Consider the following 27,461-nt stretch of genomic DNA (forward strand, 5'->3'; position numbering starts at 1 on the left):
TGTCAAAAAGCCATAATCACTGCTGTGAATGATGCATGGTTGTTGTTTAAAGATCTTCTCACTGCTGTGATCAACAAACATGCCCCAAACAAAAAGATACGCATAAAAATCAGTTAAGCCCATTAATTAATCGTGATCTAGCTGTTCTGCTTCAGCAAAAAAAAATACAGCCTGGCGCAAAGCATGCAAGACACATTCTGTCAAAGAAAACCTTTTATTTCTTCAAATAAGGAACAAGGCCACACAAGCTGTGAGAGAGGCTAAAGCTGGCTTCTTTAAAAAAAAAAAACAGTTCACACTTTGTTTTCCGAATCCAAAAGCATTTTGGAATATGGTAAAAAAAAAAAAAAAAACTTGAAAACAAACCGAGGACCATACCATTGTCCCTAAAAGTGGATGACATAGTCGTCACTAATAAAAACTCCATGGCTAAAGCATTCAGTCCCCCCTTCATAAATTCTGGCTTTGTTTCCAAGGCATTAAACCCTATTGCTACAGCCCATGCAGCCTCTAATACCTGCAGCCTTTTAGCACCTCCTCACAGTTTTTCCATGCGGGCTGTTTTAGTGGGGGAAGTCCTGAAGGAATTGACCGCTCTGGACCCTGATAAAGCAGCTGGGTCAGATGATCTTGACACTTTTTTCATTAAAATTGCTGCCTTCGTCATTGCGGCTCCTCTAATAGTCCTCATTAATCTCTCCCTCCATACAGCCGAGATTACACCTGCTTGGAAAGCAGTAGTTGTGCTTCCCCTGTATAAGGGTGGTGATCAGGCTGACCTAAACAATTACAGGCCAATCTCCATCTTGCCAAAAACTTGTCAACAAACAACTAATCAAGCATCTTAATGTGAACTGTATCATCTCCGGGGCACAGTCTGGCTTCCGATTAGGGAATGGTTGTGTTACAGCTACAACTAAAGTGCTCAATTAAATTACATCTGTGTTAGATAACAAACAACACTCCGCTGCTATTTTCATTGACCTTGCAAAAGCTTTTGACACTGTGGACCACAATAAACTCATCCACAGACTCCGCAGCATTGGTGTCACCTATCACTCACTGGTTTGATTCATAAATGATCTCTCTCACAGGGTTCAACATGTAAGATTTGAAAACCTTTTCTCCCATTCTCTCCCGGTCACCAGGGGTGTCCCCCAAGGCTCCATCCTTGGCCCTACACTTTTCTCAATTTATAATAATAACATTCCCCAGGCAGTTGGTAATTCACTAATTCACTTAGATGCTGATGATACAATCCTTTATGCCACAGGTTCCTCCCCTGATGCTGTTCAAGCTACCCTGCAAGATAGCGTTTACCAACTACATTAGCCTTTTACACAACTCAAACTCACTCTCAATACCTCCAAAACAAAAATAATGTGGTTTTACCGTAAGGGTACTACGCCTCCTCCTGCCCTTAACATCACCATCTGCAAGGTGGCTATTCTAGAACAAGTCACTGCATATAACTACTTGGGCATCTGGTTGGAAACTTAATTTTTTTTTCTCTATTCAAATATCAAAGGTGCAATCTAAGGTCAAAAGCCAAGCTTGGCTTCCTTCTCCACTTCTGCCAAACTTATTCTAATGAACATTCTAACCATGTTAGACTATGGACACACTATATGCAGGGTTGCTTGCAAGTCCACTCTATCAGAACTTGATGCTCTTTATTATTCCGCTATCAGGTTTGCCACAAATGCTCCCTTCACTACACAACAACTGTGCTCTATATTCATCTGTTAACTGGCCCTCCCTTTACAATCGCCTTAAAATTCACTGGTTCAGCTTCATTTACAAGACCCTTCTCAGCCACTCACCTCCTTACTTAGGTCACCTGCTGCAGCCAAAGTCTGTCACATATAACACCTGGTCCTCACTTCATCTTTAACTAAGCATTCCACAAACCAACTCTGCATTTGGTCTTGAATCTTTTCAATCTGCTGCCGCTCGCAACTGGAATGCTCTGCAAAATATTCTCAAACTGGATAAAATTTCATCCTTCAAAACTATTATATCATACTTGTTTTTGTTTTTTGTTTTTAAACCGCAAATATATTGATAATGATGATTGATGTTTTAAATTGTATTTATATAAATGCTAACCTGTATGTATTTCTAATGTTCTGTATTTATTTTATAGTGGAGAAGGTACTCTCAACTCCCAAGTCGTTTAATTGGTGTGAGTAATTAAGTTATCCAGAGATAAGAGAAAAAAGGGCACTCTCAAGATAGCCTTTTATAAATTTATTCGTACCATGTCTTACACAGATGCATTTCGGCCTAAGCCATCATCAGTGTGTCTGTATTTATTTTAGCCCTACTTCCCTTTCCCTAAATGGTTATTCCACTTGTCAGGCCACCATTGTAAATAAGAACCTGTTCTTAATGACTTGCCTGTAAAAATAAAGGTTACAAATTTATTTTTTTATTATTACTAAATCAAATAAATGCAGCTTTGTTGAGTATAACAGTCTTCTTTCAAAAAATAAATTTGACGCCAAACCTTTGAATGTTATTGTATTTTAAAAGATTTTGTCTCGATCTGAAAAAAAAAAAAAAAATTGACTTTAGGCATTACATCATTATAATGTACAATAGAAATATAATTATTCATGATTGTATTGATTAGATGATGTCAATTAGTAAATTGAATGTAAAAAAGGAGAAATGTTAATCCGTCCTGTAATATTCAATATTGTCTGGTACACACCTAGTATTGAAACTAATTTTAAAAACAAGATTTCCTAAGGCAATATTACCATTATAGAAAAAACTAAAAATATTAGTTAATATTAGTTAATTTAGACATGTTTCTGATGATTCAAATGGAATGAAACTCTTGAAGTGGTATCCAGAATCATTCAAATGTAAAACACAGAATTAGGGGAAAAATATAATTGATTTCATAGGGCCCTAGAATTATTTTGATATATTTTTGTATAGGCTCATCCTGACTAGCCCAACATAGTCAACCAATGGTGTGAGTTTGCCCAGTGGCAGATGAGGTCAAACTCAAATTACCCTGCTTGCTGTGGGAATTTCATCTGATAGAGCCTCATTCTCATTGGTTATAAAAAACTTTCTCTTTTGATACATTGTCCTTTAGCTGCATTTTTGAAAAGAACCATTTTTATTCTCGTTCTGAAAGATTTTGTTCTCTTGTATGGAGCCCAATCTTCAGAGTCTCTCTAGATGTTTGATTACCTTCAGCCAGTGGAATATATCTATTGTCATGCCTGGCTGGAGAGGAAGGCCGTTTGGAGAATTAGCGTTGACAAGAATGAGCCATCATAGGCTGTTCAGAGACCGTATTAAACATTAATCTAATTTTCAAGCTCACTTTCATGAAGCTCCGATAGACTGGGGACTCCTGTAGAGGGCACATTCAGTCAAAGCCAATTAATGCCTCGTTTTAAAGTCATTTCCTCTACTAAGTATAAAGGCAATTGGGCATTGTTTAAAACCCTTGCTGTATTAAAAAGAGGAAACCTTTTGTCCTTGTACTGCATTTACATAATACAGCGATGACCTTCTGATCTAATGTGCTGTGTCCTGTTGTTGGAAACTTGTTTGCCTACCAGGATTCCTAATACCAGGATGTTAGAATGCCAGTTGGCCATGTTGCCAGTTGCTCATCCAGTAATGGCTGATGTTCTCAGGGCTTGCAAAATTTCAAAATACCTAGAAGCCCTTCAGGCAGGCATTCTTTAGATATTGGTAGCCCAAATGAATTTAATTAGACTGAATAAAAAAGACATTGACTGAAGTTCACTGTGGACAAAATCAGTATGATCGAAAACTACAGTGATTGTATTTTTGTCTTTAAATACCAAGACAAGTGGTAGAGGTAGAATGGATCACAAAATTCACATATTCCGGATTTTGAGTCACGGATCGTATCACTTTTCTGAAAAAAAAAAGGTTATTTTAATGTTTAAAGGGATAGTTCACCCTAAAATGAAAATTAGATGTTTATCTGCTTACCCCCAGTGCATCCAAGATGTAGGTCACATAATTTCTCCAGTAGAAAAAAAATGAAATCAAATAATGATTTTTAGCTACTGTCCTTGCAGTCTCTCAGCTGTACGATGCATGGCAAATGGTAACAGAATCTCTGAGAGTAAAAAAAAAAACATGCGCAGACAAAACCAAATTAAACCCTGTGGCTCGTGATGATACATAGATGTGTAAAGACACAAAACGATTGGTCTGTGTGAGAAACTGAATAGTATTTATTATTCACGGAATGTCTGAACTGTTAAAACTCTTGTGAATGCGCTGCACAGAAACAAGCATGTGAGGCATTCTACTTCTTCTTCTTGCATTATGGCGGATCGCAGACTTTGTATTACCACATTACCACCACATATCTCTAAAATTGACCATTGATACTCTATCTACAATTTCAATTAGGAGTGTCAACGATCCACACCTAATTACAATGTCGGTTTTATTTTTTTACTTTTTTTTTTTTTTTACAATTTAAATGTTGCTTGTGTGTATATATATATATATATATATATATATATATATATATATATATATATATATATATATATATATATATATATATATATATATATATTAAAAATTAAAAATTAATTTATGCATTTAGCAGACGCTTTTATACAAATATAATATATATATAAAAAAAAAATTTCTGCTCTGTTACTAGCCATACTGACCATAAACAAAAATAAAAATCCTGAATATGAAGCAACTGCACGAAACAAAACCAAATGGTGGCTGGATGAAAATGCAAATTTACACTTTTTGACAGTAGGTGGCATTTATAGAACAGCAGCAATACAGCTTTTCCCTGGTTACTGCTGTTTACAAGCATCACTGCGCTTATTTAACACTCCTTTAATATATATATTACGGAGGTAAGAGGGAAAGAAATGCCATCGAAACTTTTCTAAAGACGGTTCTCCTTCTAAACACATTAATATTATTCAATTAATAAATTCAATATTTATGTTATTCCTCCAGTATCTAGAGAAGTGGTTCCCAACCTTTTTCAACTCGCGGCCCACACAACCAAACACATATGTTAGCGTGGCAAAAAATTAACTGACCCCGCTATTGTTAAGGTTAATAACTTAATATTTAGAAGCTAGATTGTAAACTGTCTTTATTCAATGAACTGGCAATGAACAGAAAATAACTCGAGCTGGCACAGCTTGGCACAACTGCTGTTGTTCTGTAGCATATGCAGCAAAAAATATCTAAGATAAATTGGCGGTTTATTCTTAAACCAATCAGCGAGCTTGAATAGTGGAAACATTGTTACAGTTTAATATTTATTTTTTGTTATTTAATTATATATATATATATATATGAAATTATGTTATGTCTTAGACATTTGTACATATATGAGCAATATTATTATTTATTTTAATAGTTATTAGCGGCCCACCTGCAATACCATCGGCCCACAGGTTGAAAACCACTGATCTAGAGCATTGCAAACAATTAATTTGGTACACTTTTTCTCTGCTTTTGCGACTATCCTCTCCTCCTCGTGTACATCTTCAGTGCATCACATCTCTGGCCTTTGTTAATATCCTGTTTGCAGACTTAATATAATATAAATAAATGAATACTTTGAATATATAAGCATGAGCAAAATGTATAAATGTGTGCATAAATATTTGAATATAAAAATAAAATGTATGAATCTGTGCATAATAATATGTGACTATAGCACTATTCGGACGGGACTAGTTTTCTAAACTACGTTTGAGTTTCGATTCTTACCACCTGACGTCTGTGATTTTCATGTACCAATTCGGACGGGACTAACATTTCCGTGTTTATTACAGAGGTGGGAGGGTCTGATATGTGCATCTGGGCGTAACAGAGATCACGCGCTCTGTATGCATGCATTGCATTCATTCAGAATGATTGCCTTAGTATTATTACACAATAAATACTAAATGGCTAGTATAGCAAAACCATGTTAATGTGTGGTTCCTTTAGTTTAACTTGTTTTCCTTTTTTTTTTTTTTATTAAATGTAATTAAAACATTATGTAACTGAGTACATAAATGAACGTGAGTAATCTTACCTGATGCTGATATAACAATAGCCGGTATTAACAGTTTACGCGATCTTGCTCTTGATTTTATTATTTGTGTTATTTTTTTATTATTATTTATTTGCCGCTAAGCAAATCTATCAAACATCCGCACGGTAAGAGCATCTACGGTAATTCACGTTGGCCAAAACACACAAGGAAACACGTTGTGAAATAAAATATCACCGGCAATCACAGACATTCGCCATCGGATGGGATTCGTTTTCCCAGAGGATCACTGAGTTTGCTGAAAAACGGTAGGTAATTTGCTCTGGAATTATCACAGAGGTTGTGTGAAAAAAACACAGACGTGGCAGATTTGGACGGGATTAAAATCACCAAGTACGTCTGTGGAACGCAGATTTCTCTAACGACCCCCTGTAAAACTAGTCCCGTCCGAATAGGGCTTATAAAAGCAAATAATAAAAATGTATAGATGTGAGTTAATATATGTAAACATGAGAGCTAAGTGGATGAATGTGTGTGCTAAATGTGACTATGAGAGCAAAAATGGATGAATGTGTGTTTGTGAGAGCACCAGAATGAATTATGGCTTGCATGGCCCTCCATATAGTTCTCTTCATGTGCTTAAATGGTTTAAATGCTTGAATGTTGAAATCAGCAAGACTCAGAAATGTGCAAATGATCAACAACGATCCATTTCACCTCTACAAGTCGATGAACAATGCGAGTCAAGGAAGAATTTTTATATCATTATTCAAGGCAGCCCATCCAGCAGGGAGGTGATACATTTTGGTAGCCCGATAGCCTTGGGACATCCGGCTAGCAATTCAGAATCAGAATCAGAAAGAGCTTTATTGCCGAGTATGCTTACGCATACAAGGAATTTGTTTTAGTGACATAAGCTTCCAGTACACAGAGACAACAACACACAGACAAGAAAAAAAAAGAGAGATTTACAAATTGGCAAAGAAATAATTGTATAAACAATTGTGCTATAAATGATAATGGAATAGGATTGAGTGAGATGCAGGAATGTTTTAGGATGGAGGGTTAACAAATAAATATAAGGATATTGCACGTTTATAAGCATAAGTAGGGAACATTTAACTGTTCATGAGGTAGATTGCCTGGGGGAAGAAACTGTTCTTGTGCCTTGCTGTTCTGGTGTTTGCGGCTCTGAGGCGCCGGCCAGATGGCAAAAGTTCAAAGATGGGGTGACTTGGATATGAGGGATCCAGAGTGATTTTCTGAGCCCTTTTCCTCACTCTGGATGTATACAGTTCTTGAAGGGTGGGCAGGGGAGCACCAATAATCCTTTCAGCAGCCCGAACAGTTCTCTGTAGTCTTCTGATGTCTGATTTTGTTGCTGAACCAAATCAGACAGTTATTGAAGTACAGAGGACAGACTCAATGACGGCTGAGTAGAACTTGTTTCAGCAGCTCCTGTGGCAAGTTAAACTTCCTCAGCTGGCGAAGGAAATACAACCTTTGCTGGGCCTTTTTTACAATGGAGTCAATGTGATTGTCCCACTTCAGGTCCTGAGAGATGGTGGCTCCCTTGAATCTGAATGACTCCACTGCAGTCACAGTGCTGTTCATGATGGTGAGTGGGGAAAGTGCAGGTGGGTTTCTCCTAAAGTCCACGATCATCTCCACTGTTTTGAGCGTGTTCAGCTCCAGGTTGTTAAGACTGCACCAGACAGCCAGCTGCTCAACCTCTTGTCTGTAAGCAGACTCATCACCGTCCTGGATGAGCCTGATGACTGTAGTGTCGTCTGCAAACTTTAGGAGCTTGACAGAGGGGTCTTTAGAGGTGCAGTCGTTGGTGTACAGGGAGAAGAGCAGAGGGGAGAGAACACATCCCTGAGGGGCGCCAGTGTTGGTGGAGCAGCTGTTTGATTTGAATTTCCCCAGTCTCACCAACTGTTGCCTATCTGTCAGAAAGCAGGTGATCCACTGACAGATAGAGCTAGGAACAGAGAGCTGGGTCAGTTTGGTCTGAAGGGCTGTTGGGATGATGGTGTTGAATGCCGAACTAAAGTCCACAAATAGGATCCTCACATAAGTCCCTGTTTTGTCCAGATGTTGCAGTATGAAGTGCAATCCCATGTTGATTGCATCATCCACGGACCTGTTTGCTCGGTAAGCAAACTGCAGGGGGTCCAGTAAGGGTCCAGTGATGTCCTTCAGATAAGCCAGAACCAGTTTTTCAAACGACTTCATGATGACAGACGTTAGAGCCACAGGTCTGTAGTCGTTAAGTTCTGCTATCTTGGGTTTCTTTGGGATGGGGATGATGGTGGAGCGTTTGAAGCAGGAAGGCACTTCACACAACTCCAGGGATCTGTTGAAGATCTGTGAAAAGATGGGGGCCAGCTGGTCAGCACAGATTTTCAGACAGGCTGGTGTAACACCATCTGGGCCTGGTGCTTTTCTTCTTTTGTTCTTCTTGAAGACCTGGCGCACATCATCTTCACAGATTTGAAGAGCAGGAGGTGTGGAGGGTGGGATTGCAGGATGTGTTAATGGTTGTGTAGGGAGATGGTCAGAATAGGTGTTGGGGGTTTCAAATCTGCAATAAAACTCATTCAGGTCGTTAGCAAGTCGTTGATTTGTGCAAGGGGATGGTGTCTTGTAGTTCGTGATGGCTCTTAGACCTCTCCACACTGAAGTTGAGTCGTTGGAAGTAAACTGGTCTTCCAACTTTTTTGGCGTAGGTCTTTTTAGTCGCTCTGATCTCTTTGTTCAGTGTGTTCCTGGCCTGATTGTACAAGACCCTGTCCCCATTTCTATAGTAATTCTGTAATTTTGAATGTTGTTCTGATAAGCTTCAGCTGTTTCTATGTTGATGGGGTTCCTGCGATTTACCGGCTAATCTGCAGTATAAAACATCAGCCTCCATGCACGTTACATTTTTTTTTTTGATAATGCCTTGAAACATTCGGACAAAAAGTGTGTGATTGTCATTGTGTCAGGTTCTGACTGCAGAGTTTATGGACAAGTCAACAAGACAGATAGATTTAAGGCAAAATATCAAGGCAAAGTTCACCTAAAAAAAATTTCACCTAAACTATCTTATACCCCTGAATTAAGAATTTGCTCCCAAAATGCAATCATTTGTTCCATCATTTGAATTCAATTATGGTTTTAAGATAAAACTAAGAGAGAAAAAAATTGAGCCACCAATAAATAAATCATGGGAATGTATTAGTGGCTACTGTATCTATTTTTTTCAAACATGTCATTTTTGGGGGGCATCAAAAAATAATGTGTTCCAGGAGCTAGAAATGTTTGATGTTGTGTGATGCTGTATCCACACCACTAGGTGGCAGTGTCCAAGATACTGCAATATTGACTAGTGTAACATAAACATTACCTTTAAAGTATAACTTTAAAGGCCCCTTTCCACCAAGAACAATACTAAAATGATAACTGTAAAGTTTGTCTGCTCTTTAAATGCTGAAGCGCTTTAAAGTCAATTAGATTCTGATAGGCTAACAAGCTTTTTAGCATTCAGCTGGAAAATAAAGTAATATCTGAATGTGATTCCAATTATATTGTTTCTTTGTGTCTTTATTTCTCTAGTTGTGGTGTGAACTTAGATTAGTTTTTTTGGAGAGTTTATTAAACATTCTTAATTAACATTAATTAAAACCTGTCTCTGTCCTAAGGACTCTCAAGAGTTCCTGCGTTGTCTGATGGACCAACTCCATGAAGAGCTCAAGGAGCCCATTCCTGAACCGGAGGACCCAAATCAGGCTGTGGCCATGGATGACAGTCCCGACGAGGACAACCACAGCCAATCAGACGACTTCCAGACATGCGAGTCTTGTGGCAGCAGCGATCGTGCTGATAACGAAGGCCCCAGAGTTCCAGAAGACATTAACGAAGCTGAGATGCTGATTTCAGAGCAGAACCAAAACAACCGAGATTGGCAGAAAGAGAAGAATCTCATCAACAACCTGTACCGTGCAGGCTCCCATGGTGACCTGGATAAAGACGTGGACACCTCCAGTGAGTTGAGGCCAATCATCAGCAGCCAAGGAGCCATTAAAGCTCAGGGCCGAAATTCTGGTAAATACAAGGCCATTGCAAGGCCAGATTTTGTTTAAAATGACATCACACATTTTGTTTGAAGGATATCAGGGCCAAAGTTGAAATCCATTGTGGGCAGTGTTCGTTTGCTTTTATTAGTGGTTTGCTTGCTTTTATTGACTGGCTTGTTTGTTTCCACCATTCAGATTCAAACACTGAAATCCAGGTCAGCAGCACCAACAGACCACAGAGTCCCAGTGGAAATGAGGGTGTCACGTCTAGACTGTCCAGCAGTCTTCCCAAATCCTTAATGTGGCCAAGCCTGAGCTCTACTCACAAGAAAGGTACCAGAATTTTTGTTGGATTCTCCTTGGGACAGTTTGGGGGTTGTGTTTTGTTTAATTAAAGGTTTGAAAAGTTTGTCATCAATCACTTTCCCCCATGTCGTTCCAAACCCGTAAAAGCTTTGTTCCGTCTTCGGAAACACAATTTAAGATATTTTGGATGAAAACCGCGATGCTTGTGATTGTCCCATTGACTGCCAAGTAAATTGCACTGTCAAGGTCCAGAAAAGCATGAAAGACATCATCAGAAAAGTCCATCCATCAATGGTTCAATTTAAATTAAATGTAGCAGCGAAAAAAAATTGTACGCAAAGAATACAAAAATAGCAACTTTATTCTATAGTTTGTCTCCTCTGTTCCTCCGCATCACCTTAGCACCATTTTGGAGAGCATCCACTGAATGCAAACTGCATACGCTATTCTGTCAACCACGACTCAAGGATATGTTTTCTACATGTATTTCCACTTCGATTTGAACTAAAACAGCGCAATATGCTAGTCCCTAAACGTGTCACTGGCAGTTTTTATGTCATCTTTTTAATAACAGATTTAGGTTTCTACTTCAATCTGTTGTTGAAATATAAACATTTGAATGGTGGCTGTAAATGGTGGTTTTCATGACATATTTATTCAATCAAATATTGAATAATGCATCAAGAAGACAGCTTAAGTAATAGAAGTTTGAATGGCTTAAGAGGCAAATGTAATGTTATGTTATGTGACAGTTTGCAAGCTCTTTTATTAACATATTTCTGCATTTGAGACCTTGACTGAGTGATTACATTAGACAGAGTACATTTTAGTAAGTCCTAAACCTTCTGATGTTCATTCATGTTTATTTTAAGTTGTAACCACTAAAGAGGAAGAGATGATCGGTTCATGTGCTGCTTGAATTGAGGCACTACAGTGATCTGTCACAATGACGCATTAAAGCGGAATATTCGAAAACTATCTGTGGTTGAAGAAATTTCAGTGCATCATTAGTACCATTTAACTGTTGTGAACATCACCTGAACTGAAACCGATTTGACATTGATTCGAAATGGTTGTGATGTGTTGACAGTACCCTCGTTCACCCCACTAAAGAGTAAGCGGCAGAGGAAATATCGCAGCATCATCTCTGAAGTGTTCGACGGCACCATTGTCAGCTCAGTTCAGTGCCTGACCTGTGACAGGGTGAGTGATCTGTGTGTTCTTCACCCAGACATGCCCCCAGATAACCTCACTTTAATAAACTAAGTGAACACAAGCATTGGATTCTTTAGTTTGAAGAGTGAAAGCTCCTGTAAGTATCAAATGAAGCCTTCAAAGGAACGTTTTGGCAGTTTTACTTTTGACTAAATTAGCGTATAAATGTTTTTATTTATTTATTTGTAACTAATACTTTTATTTATCAAGTAGAAAAAAAATGATCAGAATTGGCCATTAAGAGATTTAACGTTAGAAAAGATTTCCATTTCAAATAAATGCAGTTCTTTTGAACTTTTCTGATCATCAAAGAATACAGAAGAAAAAAAATTATTATGGGTTCCACAAAACTATTAAGTAGTACAAGGTATTTTTTTTTTTGACTGTTAACTGTAAGAGATGTTTCGTGAGCCCCAAATCAGCATATCAAAATGGTTTCTGGAGAATCTTGTGAAAATGGGAGGATGCTGAAGATCCATTACAGGAATAGATTGCATTTTAAAAGGTATTAAAGGCAACAAGGTGATTTGGTTCAAAACATTTTTTGTTATGCTGGTTGAAAGTCTCTCCACATCCCGATCGCAATCATGGTCTAGATTTATTTATATGTATTTATATCATCTGTGGAAGGTAGGACCATAAAATGTTTGTCCGATCATTTCCCTCAGACTGTGTGTTAATGTATGTATTTGCATACCTCCGCGCACCCTGTTTATGCAGGTATTATACTTCATCAGCACTTTCTGTTACACTATTGCAGACAGCGCGAGAATGGGAGGCATTATTATTGTAATGTTATGCGCTTTGTACTGTAATAGTTTCTCACTGGTGACTGAGACATGAGCTAATCTGAGAGTGTTGCATTCAACCCTCCACCAAAGGACTTAAAAAAACCATAAAAACATTTAAAACCGAAAAAGCCAAACACAAGTGTATATTGTGTATATAATATATATATTTTTTTATGATCATGTTCAAAATTATTTTAAATGGTTTGATAATTATTTGAAAACTTGATACAAATTTTAATGTTTACTTCATTGTCATTGCATGTTCATGTTCTAATATTATGTTGATGTAATGGATATAGGTAATTAATCAGATATAAATTTGTACACAGCATATTTCAGTACTAATTAACCCATTGGTTCAAAATGGTTCAGTTAAGTTTAGTTGTTTTAGTTGTCTTTTCACTTTGGTAGTTCAATCACAAACATAAGTCATTTTAAATCAACATCGCTTGCATATAAAAAAACGATCAGTGATAATAGAAGAAAAAATGAACAAAACTTGTCATCATGATGATGCTATTTTGCTGTTGTTTTAATGTATTTGTTTTAGACAGTACTTGCACTTACAGATTAACATTTTAAATTAAGCTCCTCTGTTACTTGTCCTTCCTTTCTCAGGTTTCAGTGACTTTGGAGAACTTCCAGGACATCTCTCTGCCCATCCCAGGGAAAGAGGACCTTGCCAAGCTGCACTCTTCCTCCCACCAGACGGCTCTAGTCAAGGCTGGTTCGTGTGGAGAAGCCTACGCCGCTCAAGGCTGGATTGCTTTCGTCATGGAATATATCAAGAGGTATTATGTTGACATTTGTCTTATGTGTACCCTTGTGAGCAAAAAAAAGTACAGTTAAGCATACTTGTAAAAAGAGTACTTATTCTGGAAATAAGTTTGAACTGAATGTTTATTGCAAGCAAATGAAAATTTATTATAGTTTACATTAAGATTAATTGCAGTTAGTTTAACTTGAGAGTGTGGTTTTGACCCACTATATAAAATTATATTTGAAATATGGTTGAAGTATGCAAAAAGTATTGACAAGCATTTATGGTAAACTACACTTGAAGTCAATTCTTTGTATGTTAATTTATTTGTAATGACACATTTTCAATATTTAAAATGTTAACTTTCATTGTAATATTAAATTACAAACCACAGTTACAAATGTGCTTTACTATGTTAGTATGTAATTTAAAGTCTGACAAGGTTATTAAAATTATTTAAAATGTTATTTAAGTGAAACTTGTAAATAGATACTCCACCTCAAAATGAAACTTCTGTCATTAATCACTAATCCCCACTAGGGCTGTGCAAAAAATCGAATTCGATTTTCATGCGCATCTTATCAGTAAAGGCGCTCCTTTTATTAGTAGTATATCTCCAGCACGTGCATTTAGATCAGGGTTGCCAGGTTTTCACAACAAAGTCCGCCCAGTCGGTTCTCAAAACTAGCCCAATCGCATTTGCAGGGGGTTCCCCGATAAAAAATTGCATCCTGGGGTTAAAATGCACGTTTTTTTGGCAGGGTTGCCTTGGTAAAATTTGCATTTTAGGGGCTAAATATCACGTTATTGGGATTGGGGTCGCTTTAACCAGCGGACATGAAAAACAACCGCGGACTTGGCAACACTGGTTCAGGTGGAGCAGCATTTACTACACAGAGCCGTAGTTCACAGACAAGCTACACAAAATCGCTTTCAAAATCGGCAATGAACCACATGCGATTTCGAAATCGATTTTGTGTAGATTGTCAGTGAACTACGGCTCTGTATAGTAAAGTCCAACCAGTGTTGCCAAGTCTGCGGTTGTTTTTCATGTCTGCGGGTCAAAGCGACCCCAATCCCAGTAACGTGATGTTTAGCCCCTAAAATACAAATTTTACCAAGGAAAAAAAATGTATTTTATCGCCCAGAACGAAACGTGAAGCAATTGGACAGGTTTTGTTTTGAAAACTTGGCAATCCTGATCTGAACGCATGTGCTGGAGATATACTAGGAGCGCCTTTACTGTCTAGATGCGCATGAAAATCGCCTTCGATTTCTTGCACAGCCCTAACCCCCACGTCGTTCTAAACCTGTAAAAGCTCCGTTCATCTTTGGAACACAATGTACACAAAAATATATTTTGGTTGAAATCCAGGAGGCTTGAGACTGTCCCATAGACTGCCAAGTAAATAACAGTGTCAAGGTCCAGAAATGTATGAAAGGATGTAGTCAGAATACTCCATCTGCCATCAGATATGCAATCTGGGTTATATAAAGCGACGGGAACACTTTTTGTAAGTGAAGAAAACAAAAATAATTACTTTATTCAACAAGTCCTTTGTCAGCTGTGTCATCTGTGTCTCTCCATATCACTGCATGCTGCGTATGCTTTTCTGTATCATCCGTGTCACAAAGATGCACTGTTTTCTTTCAAATCATAGCTAAATACACATAGAAACAGCACATCCTTGTTGGTGTCCGGGCTCAAGCTGAGATTGTTCGCAAACTTAGTGAAACGGTACTCGTGACATCACATGTCATATCCAAACGTCACGTTTTTAACCTGTTAACTGTCACGTTGACTATACTATATTACAATCAAATCTAATCTAATCTTGACAAACTATATATCGTTGGAAAGACTCCCAAATATATATTTTACCAATATTTTTTATAAAAAATTATGTAGGAAAAGTAATAGATTAATTTATGACAAGAGTGCACCCTCAGAAATCTACATTACAAAAGGAGTTTTGACCTTTGTTTAAAAAAAAGACTTCCTTGTTCACATTTTAGAAATCATCAGAAGTTATATATCTCTTGAAAACATAAAATCTCAAAATTCATCCTTTTAAAACCCATTTTAAAATCAGACATTGCATTACCATGTAAATGGCACATCAAAATCATGTTACAAAATGTTTTCAGTCATGAATTATACAAATTTAGGTTTATATCATGCACATTTAAGTCTATCTTCAAAAACGTGAGTGACAGTTAACAGGTTAAGAGATCTTTAGGGAATGTGTTTGGCAGTGTGAATGAACCAAAATGAAATGATCCCAGGACACATTATATGAGTATTTTCTGGAATCTCTGTGTGGAAGAAGCTTTGATATGTTTCTTTTGAATGACCCTTACTGTTTGTTTCTGCTCATTGATTTTTAGTTGGTTCTGGGGGCCTGTGGTCACGCTGCAGGACTGCTTGGCAGCCTTTTTTGCAAGAGATGAACTAAAAGGTTGGATTTATTTTTATTTTTATCCCCCTCTCTCTCAAAATTGAAATTTTGCTCTGAAACGAAACTAATCAGTTGCTGATTGTGCATCAAAGAAGATGAATATGGAAATCTTTATGGAATTCTGTGTTCATACAAATGCTGTAATTCTTACGGGTTGTGCTTTTTTTCAGGAGACAACATGTACAGCTGTGAAAAATGCAAGAAGTGAGTATGAACTTGTTGGAGAATGTATTGAAGATGATGGGTTGCAGAAATTAAAGTGTTAATGTTGACTCTTTGATTTTTTTTTTCAGGTTACGGAATGGAGTCAAATTCTGCAAAGTTCAGAGTTTGCCAGAGGTAAGAACACAGATGAGCTATTATGGTTGTTATATTTCCATCAGCTTTACATTAGCTTAAGGGAAGTACACAAAATAATAAAAACACCATAAATGAGGTCCACAATGTCTTGGCCTGTTCTGTAGTCCGCCTGAAAGGAAAACAAAACTAAAACCCTTAGTAATATAATGGGTAATAGGTTCTGTTGAGTCATCTGTTTTCTACATCCAGTGGATTTATGGTTGGAGAGAGACTAAGAATGCCTTCAAATATAATATCTGCTGCTATCTGGTAAATTTGATCTGAGACCTTTAATGGCAAGAGCAGCCATCCTATGGGGGTTGTTAGATCTGATGATTGTTCAGGACATCTGTAAAATGGACAAAAGTATTTTACTGGACCACCATGATGGTAGTACTACACATACAGCCATGCTGTAAAAATTGCCCAAGTAGTTATGTTCTTATATGAACAGATATGGCAGGTTTTTGCTATTTTTATTGTTGGAATCTGACAACGAACTTAGATTTTATGCTTTGTTCAAATTCTCTGTCTCTCAAACAGATTTTGTGCATTCACCTCAAGCGCTTCAGACACGAACTTATGTTCTCCACCAAAATCAGCACTCATGTGTCCTTCCCTTTGGAAGGCCTCGAAATGCAGCCCTTCCTGGCCAAGGACTGCTCCGCCCACATCACCTCGTATGACCTACTGTCAGTCATCTGTCACCACGGCACTGCCAGCAGTAAGTCTTTTAGACAAGGGATACGGTTTATAAAAGTATTACAGTACCTCATATATCATTTACAGCAGTTACACATTATAATAGAAATTATTATTGTTCATATTATTATATTATATAAAAAAAAGATTATTCATATTATTTTAAAGTATTGTTTATAAATACTTTAATGCATAGTATGATAAATCAATGTGATTTGTTTTAATTTAGAGGTGTGTGAGTGGTTTCAGGTGGTGAAGTTGTAGTCTTTTTGTGCCACTAATAATAATTCAGTGATACAGCAAAAAAACAGGAAAAAACTAAGATGTGGCAGTAGCGTCTGGTTACGTCTCCAACAAAACGTAAATATTTAATGTGATTTTTGCTTTGTTCAAGGTGGCCACTATATTGCCTATTGTCGGAACGAGCAGAACCAGCTGTGGTATGAGTTTGATGACCAGAGCGTTACTGAGGTGTCGGAGTCCTGTGTTCAAAACGCTGAGGCATATGTGCTCTTTTACAAGTAAGAACATACACATACATAAACCGATATAAAGAACCAATGTCTATGTATTATTCCTAACCCTAATGCTATTAACCTCCCTGACATATAACCTTACAAATACAACCTAGAAACCTATAACCATATAAATATTACCATATATTAAGTAACAATAAATTGATGTTACTTCTAATACATGTAAAAAGCAGCACATTTTCAAAATTGTATTACAATTAATTACAATTAAATATTATTAATAACTCATGACAATACTCTTTCAAAAAACAAAACAAAAAAACAGTTGTGCTAACTGTGTTACGTTCAGAATGTTACAAATCTGCCTGGAAGAGGATGTGTGTCTATATCGACCTTATACACAGTGAGGAGGAGAGTTTGAGTGGCCAAAGACTCTCGAATGATCACTGCTGGAGTACCACAGAGATTAGTTGTGTCTTGGGGTCTGAAAGGCCAAAAAAAAAAAAAAAATTATAAATCAAACAGCCCCTACTAAGGATGTTCATTTTAATCGGTTAACCGTTAACCGACCGTTAAGAATTTGGACTGATTAATACAATCAGTTAAACGTTTTAAAAAGTCATTTATTTATTATTTTTTTCTGTAACTTATCAAGATATTTAAAAAGCTTTGCTGCATGGTTAAAATATGCTGTGTGTATTAAAAAAAAAAAATTCAGAGAGAGAAAAAACATAAAAAACATAAGTAACGTTTTATTATTTAATTCAGAATTAGGCCTAATGCAGATGCAAAATGTTTACATTATATAACAAACACTTTAAACATAGCTAGGCTATTTTAGTTCCCCTCACTCCGTAACAAATCATTTCAATTAACAGTATTTAGAAAAGAACGAGAATTAAAAATATAAGAAGCTATAGCAATATAAACGACAAGCCAAAACAAAGTCATTCAGGCTAAAACGAAACTAACGTTGGGTCTCTCAATTGACACTAAATCAAGTGTATTTGAATGCCAAATTATTATTATGTACTTCACTCATGTTCCATGATCCATAACATCACGGTATGTAGATAACACTTAACTGCACATATTTTAAAACATATTTAAATTGAACAGTGTATTGTTGTATTTTTCTTGTTTGACTGACTGTAATTTATTATGAAAATAAATAGGCTGCATTGTCACAGTTTGCGCGCATGTGGCGCTGATGCAATCACTTGAGTTTGAGCAGATGACTGACTTTTAAACTGAGTATATTTTCTGAGCAGATAACAAGCTTATACTAATATTTATAATAATGTTTATTTGGGCAGCATTGGTATGCTGGAGCATGAGATCTTGAAGCTCCGCCCTCTTATGAAAAGGGAGGCGGGAGCACTAGCTCTTTTGCATTTAAAGCACATTTTGGCTCATTTCAAGAAACTATAAAAATGATCTGCGGGGTATTTTGAGCTAAACCCTCACATACAAACTTTGTGGACATCAGGAAAAGGGGCATAATAGGTCCCCTCTAAAGTTGTGGGCCTGTTTTTCTGCCAGAGGTCCTGGGCGTCTTGTTCAGATACATGGCATCATGGATTCTATCAATTACCAAGAGATAAAAAAATCTAAACATGACTGCCTCTTAGAAATCTTACAATGGGCCGTGGTTGGATCCCCCATCAGGACAATGATCCAAACAAACACTCAGAGCTGTTATCTTGGGATCTTCACTGAATTGGTGATAAACAAACAATGATTTAAGATGCATCTGTTCTTTTAGGCAGAAAAGCGCAAGGTTATGTTGAGCAGGACAAATGGCCTCGAGTATGACTGTAAATCTCAGTGCTGTTGTGAAGCATGTGTGTTGACAGTTGCTAAATGGCATTGATGTCATTTGTGTGTGTGTGTGTGTGTGTGCAACAGGAAGAGTAATGATGAGACTCGCAAGGAGAGGCGGAAGGTAACCAGTCTGCTCAACATGATGGAGCCAAGCCTCCTGCAGTTCTACATTTCCCGCCAGTGGCTGAACAAGTTCAGAACCTTCGCTGAGCCAGGACCCATTTCCAACCATGACTTCCTGTGTGCCCACGGAGGTGAGGACCACTCTTATTAAGATCTAGGCCTTTCCCACTTGACCCATTTGTTTTTTTAAATTCTTTTCCTCCCCACTTAAAAAGTGCAATATGAGGTCAGCAGAAAAAACTAACACAAATTTCTTAAGAAAGCATTTCAAAGCATTTTTATCCCCTTGATCTGATTTGTTTGAACTGAGTCTAATGAATTTGAAGGAAAAGTTTCCTATTTATTATTTATAAATCTTCTTGCACACCGTTTCATGATGACTTTCTGGGTACAGATGCCTATTTTGAGTAGAAAATAAATTAGTTGGTGGTTAGAAATTTTGACCTCTTGTTTTTCTTCTTCTCAAATAGGTGTTCCTCCAAATAAAGCCTCATTTATTGACGATCTGGTTATGATGCTTCCCCAAAATGTATGGGATCATCTTTATAGCAGGTAAGAGTTGTCACTGCTCTTTTTTATAACTTCCTTTCGAAGTTCAGCTTCTTATTAAATGCTAATTGTTGGCTCGTTGTTGAATAGGTACGGAGGCGGTCCCGCTGTCAATCACTTATATGTCTGCCACACCTGCCAGAACGAGATTGAGAAGCTGGAGAAACGCCACAAGAATGAGCTGGACATGTTTGTTCGGGTAGGAGCCAGAATGGCATTGTAGAGCATTAAGGAAACGTTTACATGACAACGATGTAGTCAAAAACTGAAAACGTTTTCCTTTCGTGTTTTTAAATGGTTTCACATACACACGAAAACGTTTTCAAAACAATTCGCATTTATACAATTTCATGAAAACGGACAAAAACACTGCATCACATATGCCAGGCCAGTAGTTGGTGCAGTCACCTTGTCAGTAACTACTGTTGGTTGTAATATTGGTAAAGTAAATACACACTTTGCTGAATTAGCGTTAGCAAACTCTTGAGCAGCAACAACAGTACCATGTACTTCGCCATTGTTGTGTATGTTTGTTTGCGCTAGCCTTTAAAATTGACATGTATTGCGCATGTCTACATACCTTATGCACGAACATGACGTCACCGTTTTCAAAGATTCCTATATTGGGTGTTTACATGGAAACGATAAGGGTGCCGTAAAAAAAAAAAAAAAAAAACACTTTGAAGCTCGTTTTCATAAACATGCGTTCTCAGTCCCCAAAATGCCGTTGTTGTGTAAGCGAACAGTCAAAATGTATAAAAACTTTCCAGTTTTTGGACAAAAATATTGCCGTGTAAACAGCCCCTAAAGGGACATCTAAAGCGAAAAGCATCTCATTGTTTTGGGTTGGTCTAACGCCTGCACTGTTATCTGGCCTCTTAATGTGTGCACAGAAACACACCCACCCCCTCCATCAACACCACCAAAAACACCCTCTCAGAATGAGATCAGAAGTGTGACCCCTGCCCCCCTCCCAAATTGTGCTCATTATTAATGCATGAGGACAAAAGTAATTGATTTCAGCCAGAGATGCTTTGCTTAGTTCAAGTTAAGGCCAAGTCACTGATAATATGGAATTTTAACTGTACCAATAAGCCGTTTAGGGTTGCAACTAACAAGTATTTTGATCATTCATTAGTCTGATTATTACTTTGATTAATCATATAAGAAGAGTTTGATATAAATCCTTCTTGGATTGCACACTTTCCCACACCAGCTCACACCGTGACCTGGTTTTCATATGCATTTTCTTCATAAAAATGCATTATTCCCTGGTGTAAAGAGCTGTGATTGGTGAATGTTTTCACTTCGCTTGTTATGATTAATAATGTCTAACTGGCTGATATTAAAATGAAAAGCTAAAATCAATTGATTTTTTTTTTTTACAGTATGATCATTTTAAGTTTTGAACCACCCTGTTCAGTGTCTTCTCAAAATTATTATAACATTTTCATACTGTACATTATATAACTGTGAGGCCTAAATTCAGTTGTGTACAGCAATGTAGCTCACTAAGACTTGGAACATAGCTTCTGTCTCAGTTTTACATGTAATTGTTTGTTTGGCTTTAGTGAGGTAGGATGATATTTTACGAAGAAACACTCAGGTAGTGGTATCTTTCTCTGTCTTCATGTGTTTTTTCTCTTTCCCCATCTCTTCTGTCCTTCGTGTAGCTCAATAAGGCGTTTCAGGAGGAGGAGTCTCCTGTGGTGATATACTGTATCAGCATGCACTGGTTCCGGGAATGGGAAGGCTTTGTCAAAGGCAAGGACATTGGTAAGTCATTTCTCATCCCTGCTGCTGTACTTCGAAACTATCTGAAAGTTTGAAATTGAATATCAGCATTATGTCCTGCAGTTATTGATGACTAAGGAGTTCTTGAAGAATTTCATTATAGATTTTGTTTGCTTCTCACGGTTGTTTGGGGTATTTGGTGTGTTTTTATTGATGGATGGTCTTGTGTTTTCCAGACCCACCAGGACCAATTGATAACTCCAAGATTGCTGTAAATAAAAACGGACACATCACATTAAAGCCAGGTATTTTTATGTTTACATTTTTATGTTTACAGTTACCATAAAACAGAAATCATAACCCATTTTACTTCTTCAATACGGTGTATTACCAGCTGAAGTTGAATCTTTAAAATATTTGTAAAGTTAAATAACATACTGTACATTTAAGTAATCTTTGTCCTTTTAGGAAAGTAAATTAGGTCAATATTAGCTTTTTGTTTTCAAAATGGTTAAATTCATCATGATTATTTTGCTAACATTTTAAACTGTGATTAATTAATCACAATGGATTTTTCTGAGAAATTTCCTTTTACATTTAATCAGATTTATTGCACTTTCACATAAGCACAAATCAAGGGCATGTTCATTAATATGCAGGGTTTATTTTACCACATCTAGTTTCCTGATTTATTATATCCATCATACATGTAGTTTTGTATATTGTATGAAAGAACCAAATGCCATTTGTCTTATTAAATTTTAGTGTACTATCAGAATGATTTTGACATGAATATTGCAAAAAAAAAACAAAAAAAAACTTACATAATAGCTGCTTTAACACACTCTGTACAAAATCTTGAAAAGCTTCTCAAAAAAGCTAAAACTGTAAAATTCTTAGTAATAAAGTAATTCAAAATCCTTTTAAAGGGATAATTGACCTAAAAATGAAAATTGTCATCAACTCCAGTTTCTTTGTCTCATATTTTGAAGAACGTTGGTAACCAAACAGTTGATAGTAGTTATTGACTTCCGTAGTATTTTTTCCATACTATGGAAGTCAATGGGTACCGTCAGCTGTTTGGTTACCAACATTCTTCAAAATCCAAGTTCTGATTGGGTATTAAGCTCTTAATATTTAAATGCTTGTGGAGACCAGATAAATTAAAAAATAATAATAATAATAATAAAAAGCTTGCCAATATTGTTTTTATACTTAATTAATCAAGAAAAGCAGAGATCATGATTAAAATGATTAATCATGCAGCCCTAAATTAAGTAGTGTACTTCTTTCAAGTACTATGATTAACAACTAATGCGTTTTGCTGCTTCTCCGCTTCAACAGGTGCTGATTCAGGTCAGATATCTGAAGAGACCTGGAACTTCCTCCATTCCATCTACGGAGGAGGGCCAGTGGTGACCGTGCGGCCCAGTGCCAGCCATCAGGACGCCGAAACTTCTCAAGCAGAGGAGAAGATCGAAGTGGAGACGCGCTCCGTGTAGTTGTGCCAAGATGCTGCTAGACCACAAGGGGACCTAGAAACACTCATTATTTTCTACTTCACTTTTGTTTTCAAGTGTTCAAGTAAAGGACCTACAGCTTCACCTCAGCATACTCACCTCTGCCACACTTTCTATACCCTTTATGACTCTTCTTTATGGATCAGATGGATGGATTAAACATCCTCTACTGTGCTTTCTTTGTATATATCATACACATCCACTTCCTCTTGACACTAGAAACCAAGTAGACTTAAGGCACATATTCACAGTCCATTAATGCATTTGATTTCTGTGCAGCTGCGTTCACGACAGATTTTGCCCAGGCCAAATAGAACATGATATGTGTACACTGAAAATGAATTCCACTGCATCTAGATATTTTTGAGGCACTGCTTCAATCAAGAAAATGAAAGAACATGTTGTCTTAGTGGATGAAATCTTCATGTTTTGGGTATGAAGGGATACTAAATGCTGCGTAGTCTCAGGAAAGAACTGTACTGTAGATTCAAAAGCAAGCATGCTTCAGCTCTGATGTTCGATATGTATTTGAATGTACTAGTACTTAAAGAACACGTTCCTGCACTAAATGTTATTTATTCCAGAGGGGGATGATTATCCTGGCATTCATGAACGTTTTCTTTGTTTGAAAATGATTCGGGGAGCTAAATCTAAGCAGAAAACACGCTAATAGGAATGATGTGGCACATTATGCTGGCAAGAAAATCGATTCCTTTTTTTGTTTGTTTTTTTTTTGCTGCATAGCTGTGCCGCTTAGTTGCATGGAGATGCAAACAATAAGGTGCACATTTGAACATCAATGCCTGTCTTGTTTAAAAATGCTATGTAAAAGGAAATCAGTAATGTACATTCAAGGCATTATTTAATGTATAGAAGGATGTGAAGTCATTTGTCAATATTAATTGTCCGCAGAGATGAAAGCTGTATCCGAGTTGCTACTATTAAATCCTAATCTTATGCTGTCGATATCTGTCATCATTCTTTGATCTAAAGAAGTTAAGAAATTGCTCCGTGAATTGATATACTTCACGAACACACACAATCAAATGAGAAAATAATACAAGACATTTGTAGGACATTTTGTGATGTTATTTTCAGGACAGTTGAGCACATTTCCACCCAAGTTCTCATTACAGTAATGCATGTAGATTTTTTTTTTCTGTGGCTTTCAAATTAGCATGAAGCTATTATAATAAAAATTACTACCAAATATAAACTAATTTTTATTTATTTCTGTAACATTTAGCACTCCCTGAGGAAAATGCTTGACATGTAAGACAGTGTCTGTCATCACCATATTTCAAGGCATTCTTTTGACTGTTGAACTTAATTCACCGACCTTAACATGAAATACAATTAAAGTTGTTTACTGAGCCCTAAATAGCACTGGTGCAGTCTAGCCGTATAGTTTCCATTCGTAGACCGATCAATAGGACACAATAGTGCATTCTTCAGTACAATATGCTGCTCATCATCAGCTGAAATGGTCAGTCGGATCAGGGCTGACAGCAGAGCTCGTAAGAGCCGGTCATTATGAGAAGCGCGCGCGTGTGGGCCGCGGCTGCTGTCCTGTACAGTCTCGCAGTGAGCGGGATTGAGGATTGTGGGAATCACATTCACAGCAGCACCGACTACGAGGGAGAAAAAAAAACATGGCGGCTGCCGAATGTGCAGCAAACGATTTGCGGAAGTGAGGTAAGTGTAATTCTGTAGCTACATAAACCCTTTTACATTGAATTATCCGTCACGAAAGTCCAATTCCCCGACTTTATCTCGCAGTTAAAGCAGACTCTGATTCAGGAACCGCTCTGATTGTAGCGGTTCAAGCGGATTTGATGGGCAAAGTTGTTGCGGCTGATCAGTAGTGTATGTTCACTGCCACCGCTCCTCTGCACTGTTCCACGCTAGCCGGTTAGCTTCCACATTTAGGCCCTTTTATCTTCAAAAGTGATTTACTCACTTGCTCTACTAATTGCATTTATTTGTCACGGGGAAACATTTTTTTCCGTTCGTTAACAAGTGTTATGAATGTGCGTAAAATAGGGTGCGCCAAATTCGTTAGCATTAGCATGCTAAAGTGAGTCTATCATCGTTATTAGCGCTCTTAGCCAAAATGCTAAGTAGTGGCAAAAAGAAACGTAATTGTTGTTTTTTCTCGTTGTTGCGTGGCCATCTACACGATTCATATTTTGTATTAATCGTAGCACAAAATTGGTGCAATTGCGTATGCTGTGAATGCAGCAGTTAGCAGGTGAACTATTAAAACCCTGTCTACATATTTATTTTGTTCCGTTAAACGGTTCGTTGTGTCTTAAAAGTAGATATGTATTTCAACACATTTTATGAAATGCATGAAGCAGACGTGTTGCATTAGATACTAATTCAGAAGTTCGCTCAGAAGTCGCGGAAGCTGGAGAAACTTGCCCCGGGGTTTCGGGAGGCAGCCGGGCTGCACATCATGCCGAACCGCGGGGCGCTGCTGCCGGAGAGGCCCGTTAAATGCAATCGTAGGAGAAAATGTTACTAATGTCGACTGTGCTAGATAAATAACGGCGAGTTAATAATTGCTAATAATAGTGCTTAAGACACCGTTTGTTTGTCAGTGTGTCAGCTTTATGAAGACGAACCCGTTTCAGGGGAAAACATGAACATGTGTTTTAATAAGGCTTTTCATTTTTCAAGCACGGAGACAAACTGGGTTCACTGCACCCACTGCGACGAGCAATTTAGAGAACATGCAGAGGGGCAAGTGTTTTCCTGCGTGGTCATTTGGACTGTGCTGGAGTGTTTTCTGATAGTTCATTGGTGAGCACGTGTCAATTTAAAGTTCTTCGCCACGCGCGCGAGTTCTACGATTATTCAGGAAGTTTTAATGCGGCGCGTGCATAATAGCAACGTCATATTACAGGTCTATAAAAACAGTCTGCGCCAGTTTGAGGGCAGCTGGCGGTGATCCACCATTCTGGGATGAGCTTCTGTTGGCACCTGCCAGTGGCTGAGGTAGAAGTGTCTGTTCTGGGGCTTCTTACACAAGGTGTGATGTAGGACAGAACCTGTCATTTATAATCTTTCAGTAGTTTCTTCGATTAATTGGATGGGGGAAAAAAATCCCAAAACAACAATTTAATAATACATTTTAATCTACTGCTTCCAAAATTTCACATCCTGTCAAATGTTGTTCTCAAAACAGTACGCAGTGTGAGCATTAAACAGCACACACCTCGCCTGAAAGCGCAAGATGTGCCCAAGTTGTGCACTTTTCTCACAACAGTTCATTCTAAGTCAATGTTCTGAAGTGACTCAAGTGGCAGATGTTTTCTTTGCATAGTGTGTAGAGTTGATTAATAAAAATAATCGATTTTATTAATCAGTTGTTGTTGCCCTAAAAATAAATGATTTCTCAATTGAATTGCAGTGTGTTTCCATCTAGACTTTATTGTACATTTCCTCCTGGTTAAGCATCATGGGTCACCCATGTCTTACTAAGTAATAGTTAATGTCCATCTGCAGGCTTATAACGATATAAAAGCAGTTAATTCTGATATTTAGACTAAAGACCTTAGCTTAAATCTCATTTACTTTTATGTTCACATTCAAAATTGGTGCATTTATGTGCTGTGCCAGCATTGACCTCATTGATGTGCCGTAAACAAAAGAGACAAGCCATCGGATCCTGACTTCAATTTCAGTCTAAATAGGGAAGACCTGGAATATAGAGCACAAGTCATATAGACTACTTTGTTGATGCTTTTTTTAGTATCCCAATCCAAAAGATGAACAGCACACTGAATTGGAACAATATGAGGACGGGTACATAATGTGGGAATGACTCTTTCTGCTTTTAATTGTCCAGTTTTGTCTGTGAATGATGCCAGACGACATGAAGTGTAGAGCTGTAGTCAAGTCCGGCTTTGTCGAGTCCAAGTCAAGTCCAAGTCCAGGACTAGTCGAGACCGAGTCAAGACCGAGTCCAAAGAGGTTCGAGTCCAAGTCAAGTCCAAGTCCAAAAGTTTCGAGTCCAAGTCCAAGACCGAGTCCAAATGAAAGAAAAAAGGGTCCTCTTCAAGACCACATACTTAACTACTGATAATGTTTGTGATGCGAGAGACAGCATATCTCCTATTCTAAGAAAATCATTTTACATTATTATTTGTAATGATCAAAAAGCATGTGCAAAGTAACAACTCTGTAGGACAGGGGTCTCCAAACTACATCCTGGATGGCCAATGTCCTGAAAAGTTTAGCTCCAACTGGCCTTAAAACACCTGGAAGATTAGTGTGTCTAGTAAGAGCTTGATTAGGTTCAAGTGTGTATAATTAGGGTTAAAGCTAACAGGGGCGTTAAAGAAGATCCCGGGCCCTATGCATAGGCAGTCCTGATGGGCCCCCATGGCCCCCACCCATGAAAATATCCAGGTAAAAAATATATATTTCAGATTCATACTTTTCAAGGGCCCTCTCTTCCTTTGGGGCCTTGCTAATGAGTACTGGTTTTACCCCCAGTCCGACCCTGGGAGCTAAACTTGGATAAGCAAACAAAGTTTGGAACTGTAAGGTCAAATCATTTT

The 27,461-nt window shown here is 37.6% G+C and overlaps 2 protein-coding genes across 3 annotated transcripts in view; both read left to right on the forward strand.

Annotated features, from left to right (window-relative positions):
- Positions 1-23,857, forward strand: part of LOC128025718 (ubiquitin carboxyl-terminal hydrolase 33) — a 34,875-nt gene extending 11,018 nt beyond the window's left edge. The window contains exons 10-24 of the mRNA XM_052612245.1: positions 9,721-10,123; positions 10,291-10,428; positions 11,492-11,604; positions 13,026-13,198; positions 15,556-15,626; positions 15,797-15,830; positions 15,920-15,965; positions 16,509-16,689; positions 17,062-17,188; positions 19,052-19,221; positions 19,561-19,642; positions 19,730-19,838; positions 21,313-21,415; positions 21,610-21,678; positions 22,718-23,857. Coding sequence (XP_052468205.1) covers positions 9,721-10,123; positions 10,291-10,428; positions 11,492-11,604; positions 13,026-13,198; positions 15,556-15,626; positions 15,797-15,830; positions 15,920-15,965; positions 16,509-16,689; positions 17,062-17,188; positions 19,052-19,221; positions 19,561-19,642; positions 19,730-19,838; positions 21,313-21,415; positions 21,610-21,678; positions 22,718-22,875 — 1,977 coding nt within the window. The 3' untranslated portion in view covers positions 22,876-23,857. The remainder of the gene's footprint in view (positions 1-9,720; positions 10,124-10,290; positions 10,429-11,491; positions 11,605-13,025; positions 13,199-15,555; positions 15,627-15,796; positions 15,831-15,919; positions 15,966-16,508; positions 16,690-17,061; positions 17,189-19,051; positions 19,222-19,560; positions 19,643-19,729; positions 19,839-21,312; positions 21,416-21,609; positions 21,679-22,717) is intronic.
- A 470-nt stretch (positions 23,858-24,327) lies between these two features.
- Positions 24,328-27,461, forward strand: part of LOC128025701 (ZZ-type zinc finger-containing protein 3) — a 40,156-nt gene continuing 37,022 nt past the window's right edge. The window contains exon 1 of one of the 2 annotated variants that reach the window (XM_052612194.1): positions 24,328-24,588. In XM_052612194.1, the coding sequence (XP_052468154.1) occupies positions 24,427-24,588 (162 nt within the window). In that variant the 5' untranslated portion in view covers positions 24,328-24,426. The remainder of the gene's footprint in view (positions 24,589-27,461) is intronic. The other variant, XM_052612205.1, reaches the window with a different exon arrangement.

Source organism: Carassius gibelio, chromosome A2 (assembly GCF_023724105.1).
Source record: "Carassius gibelio isolate Cgi1373 ecotype wild population from Czech Republic chromosome A2, carGib1.2-hapl.c, whole genome shotgun sequence".
Taxonomy (NCBI): domain Eukaryota; kingdom Metazoa; phylum Chordata; class Actinopteri; order Cypriniformes; family Cyprinidae; genus Carassius; species Carassius gibelio.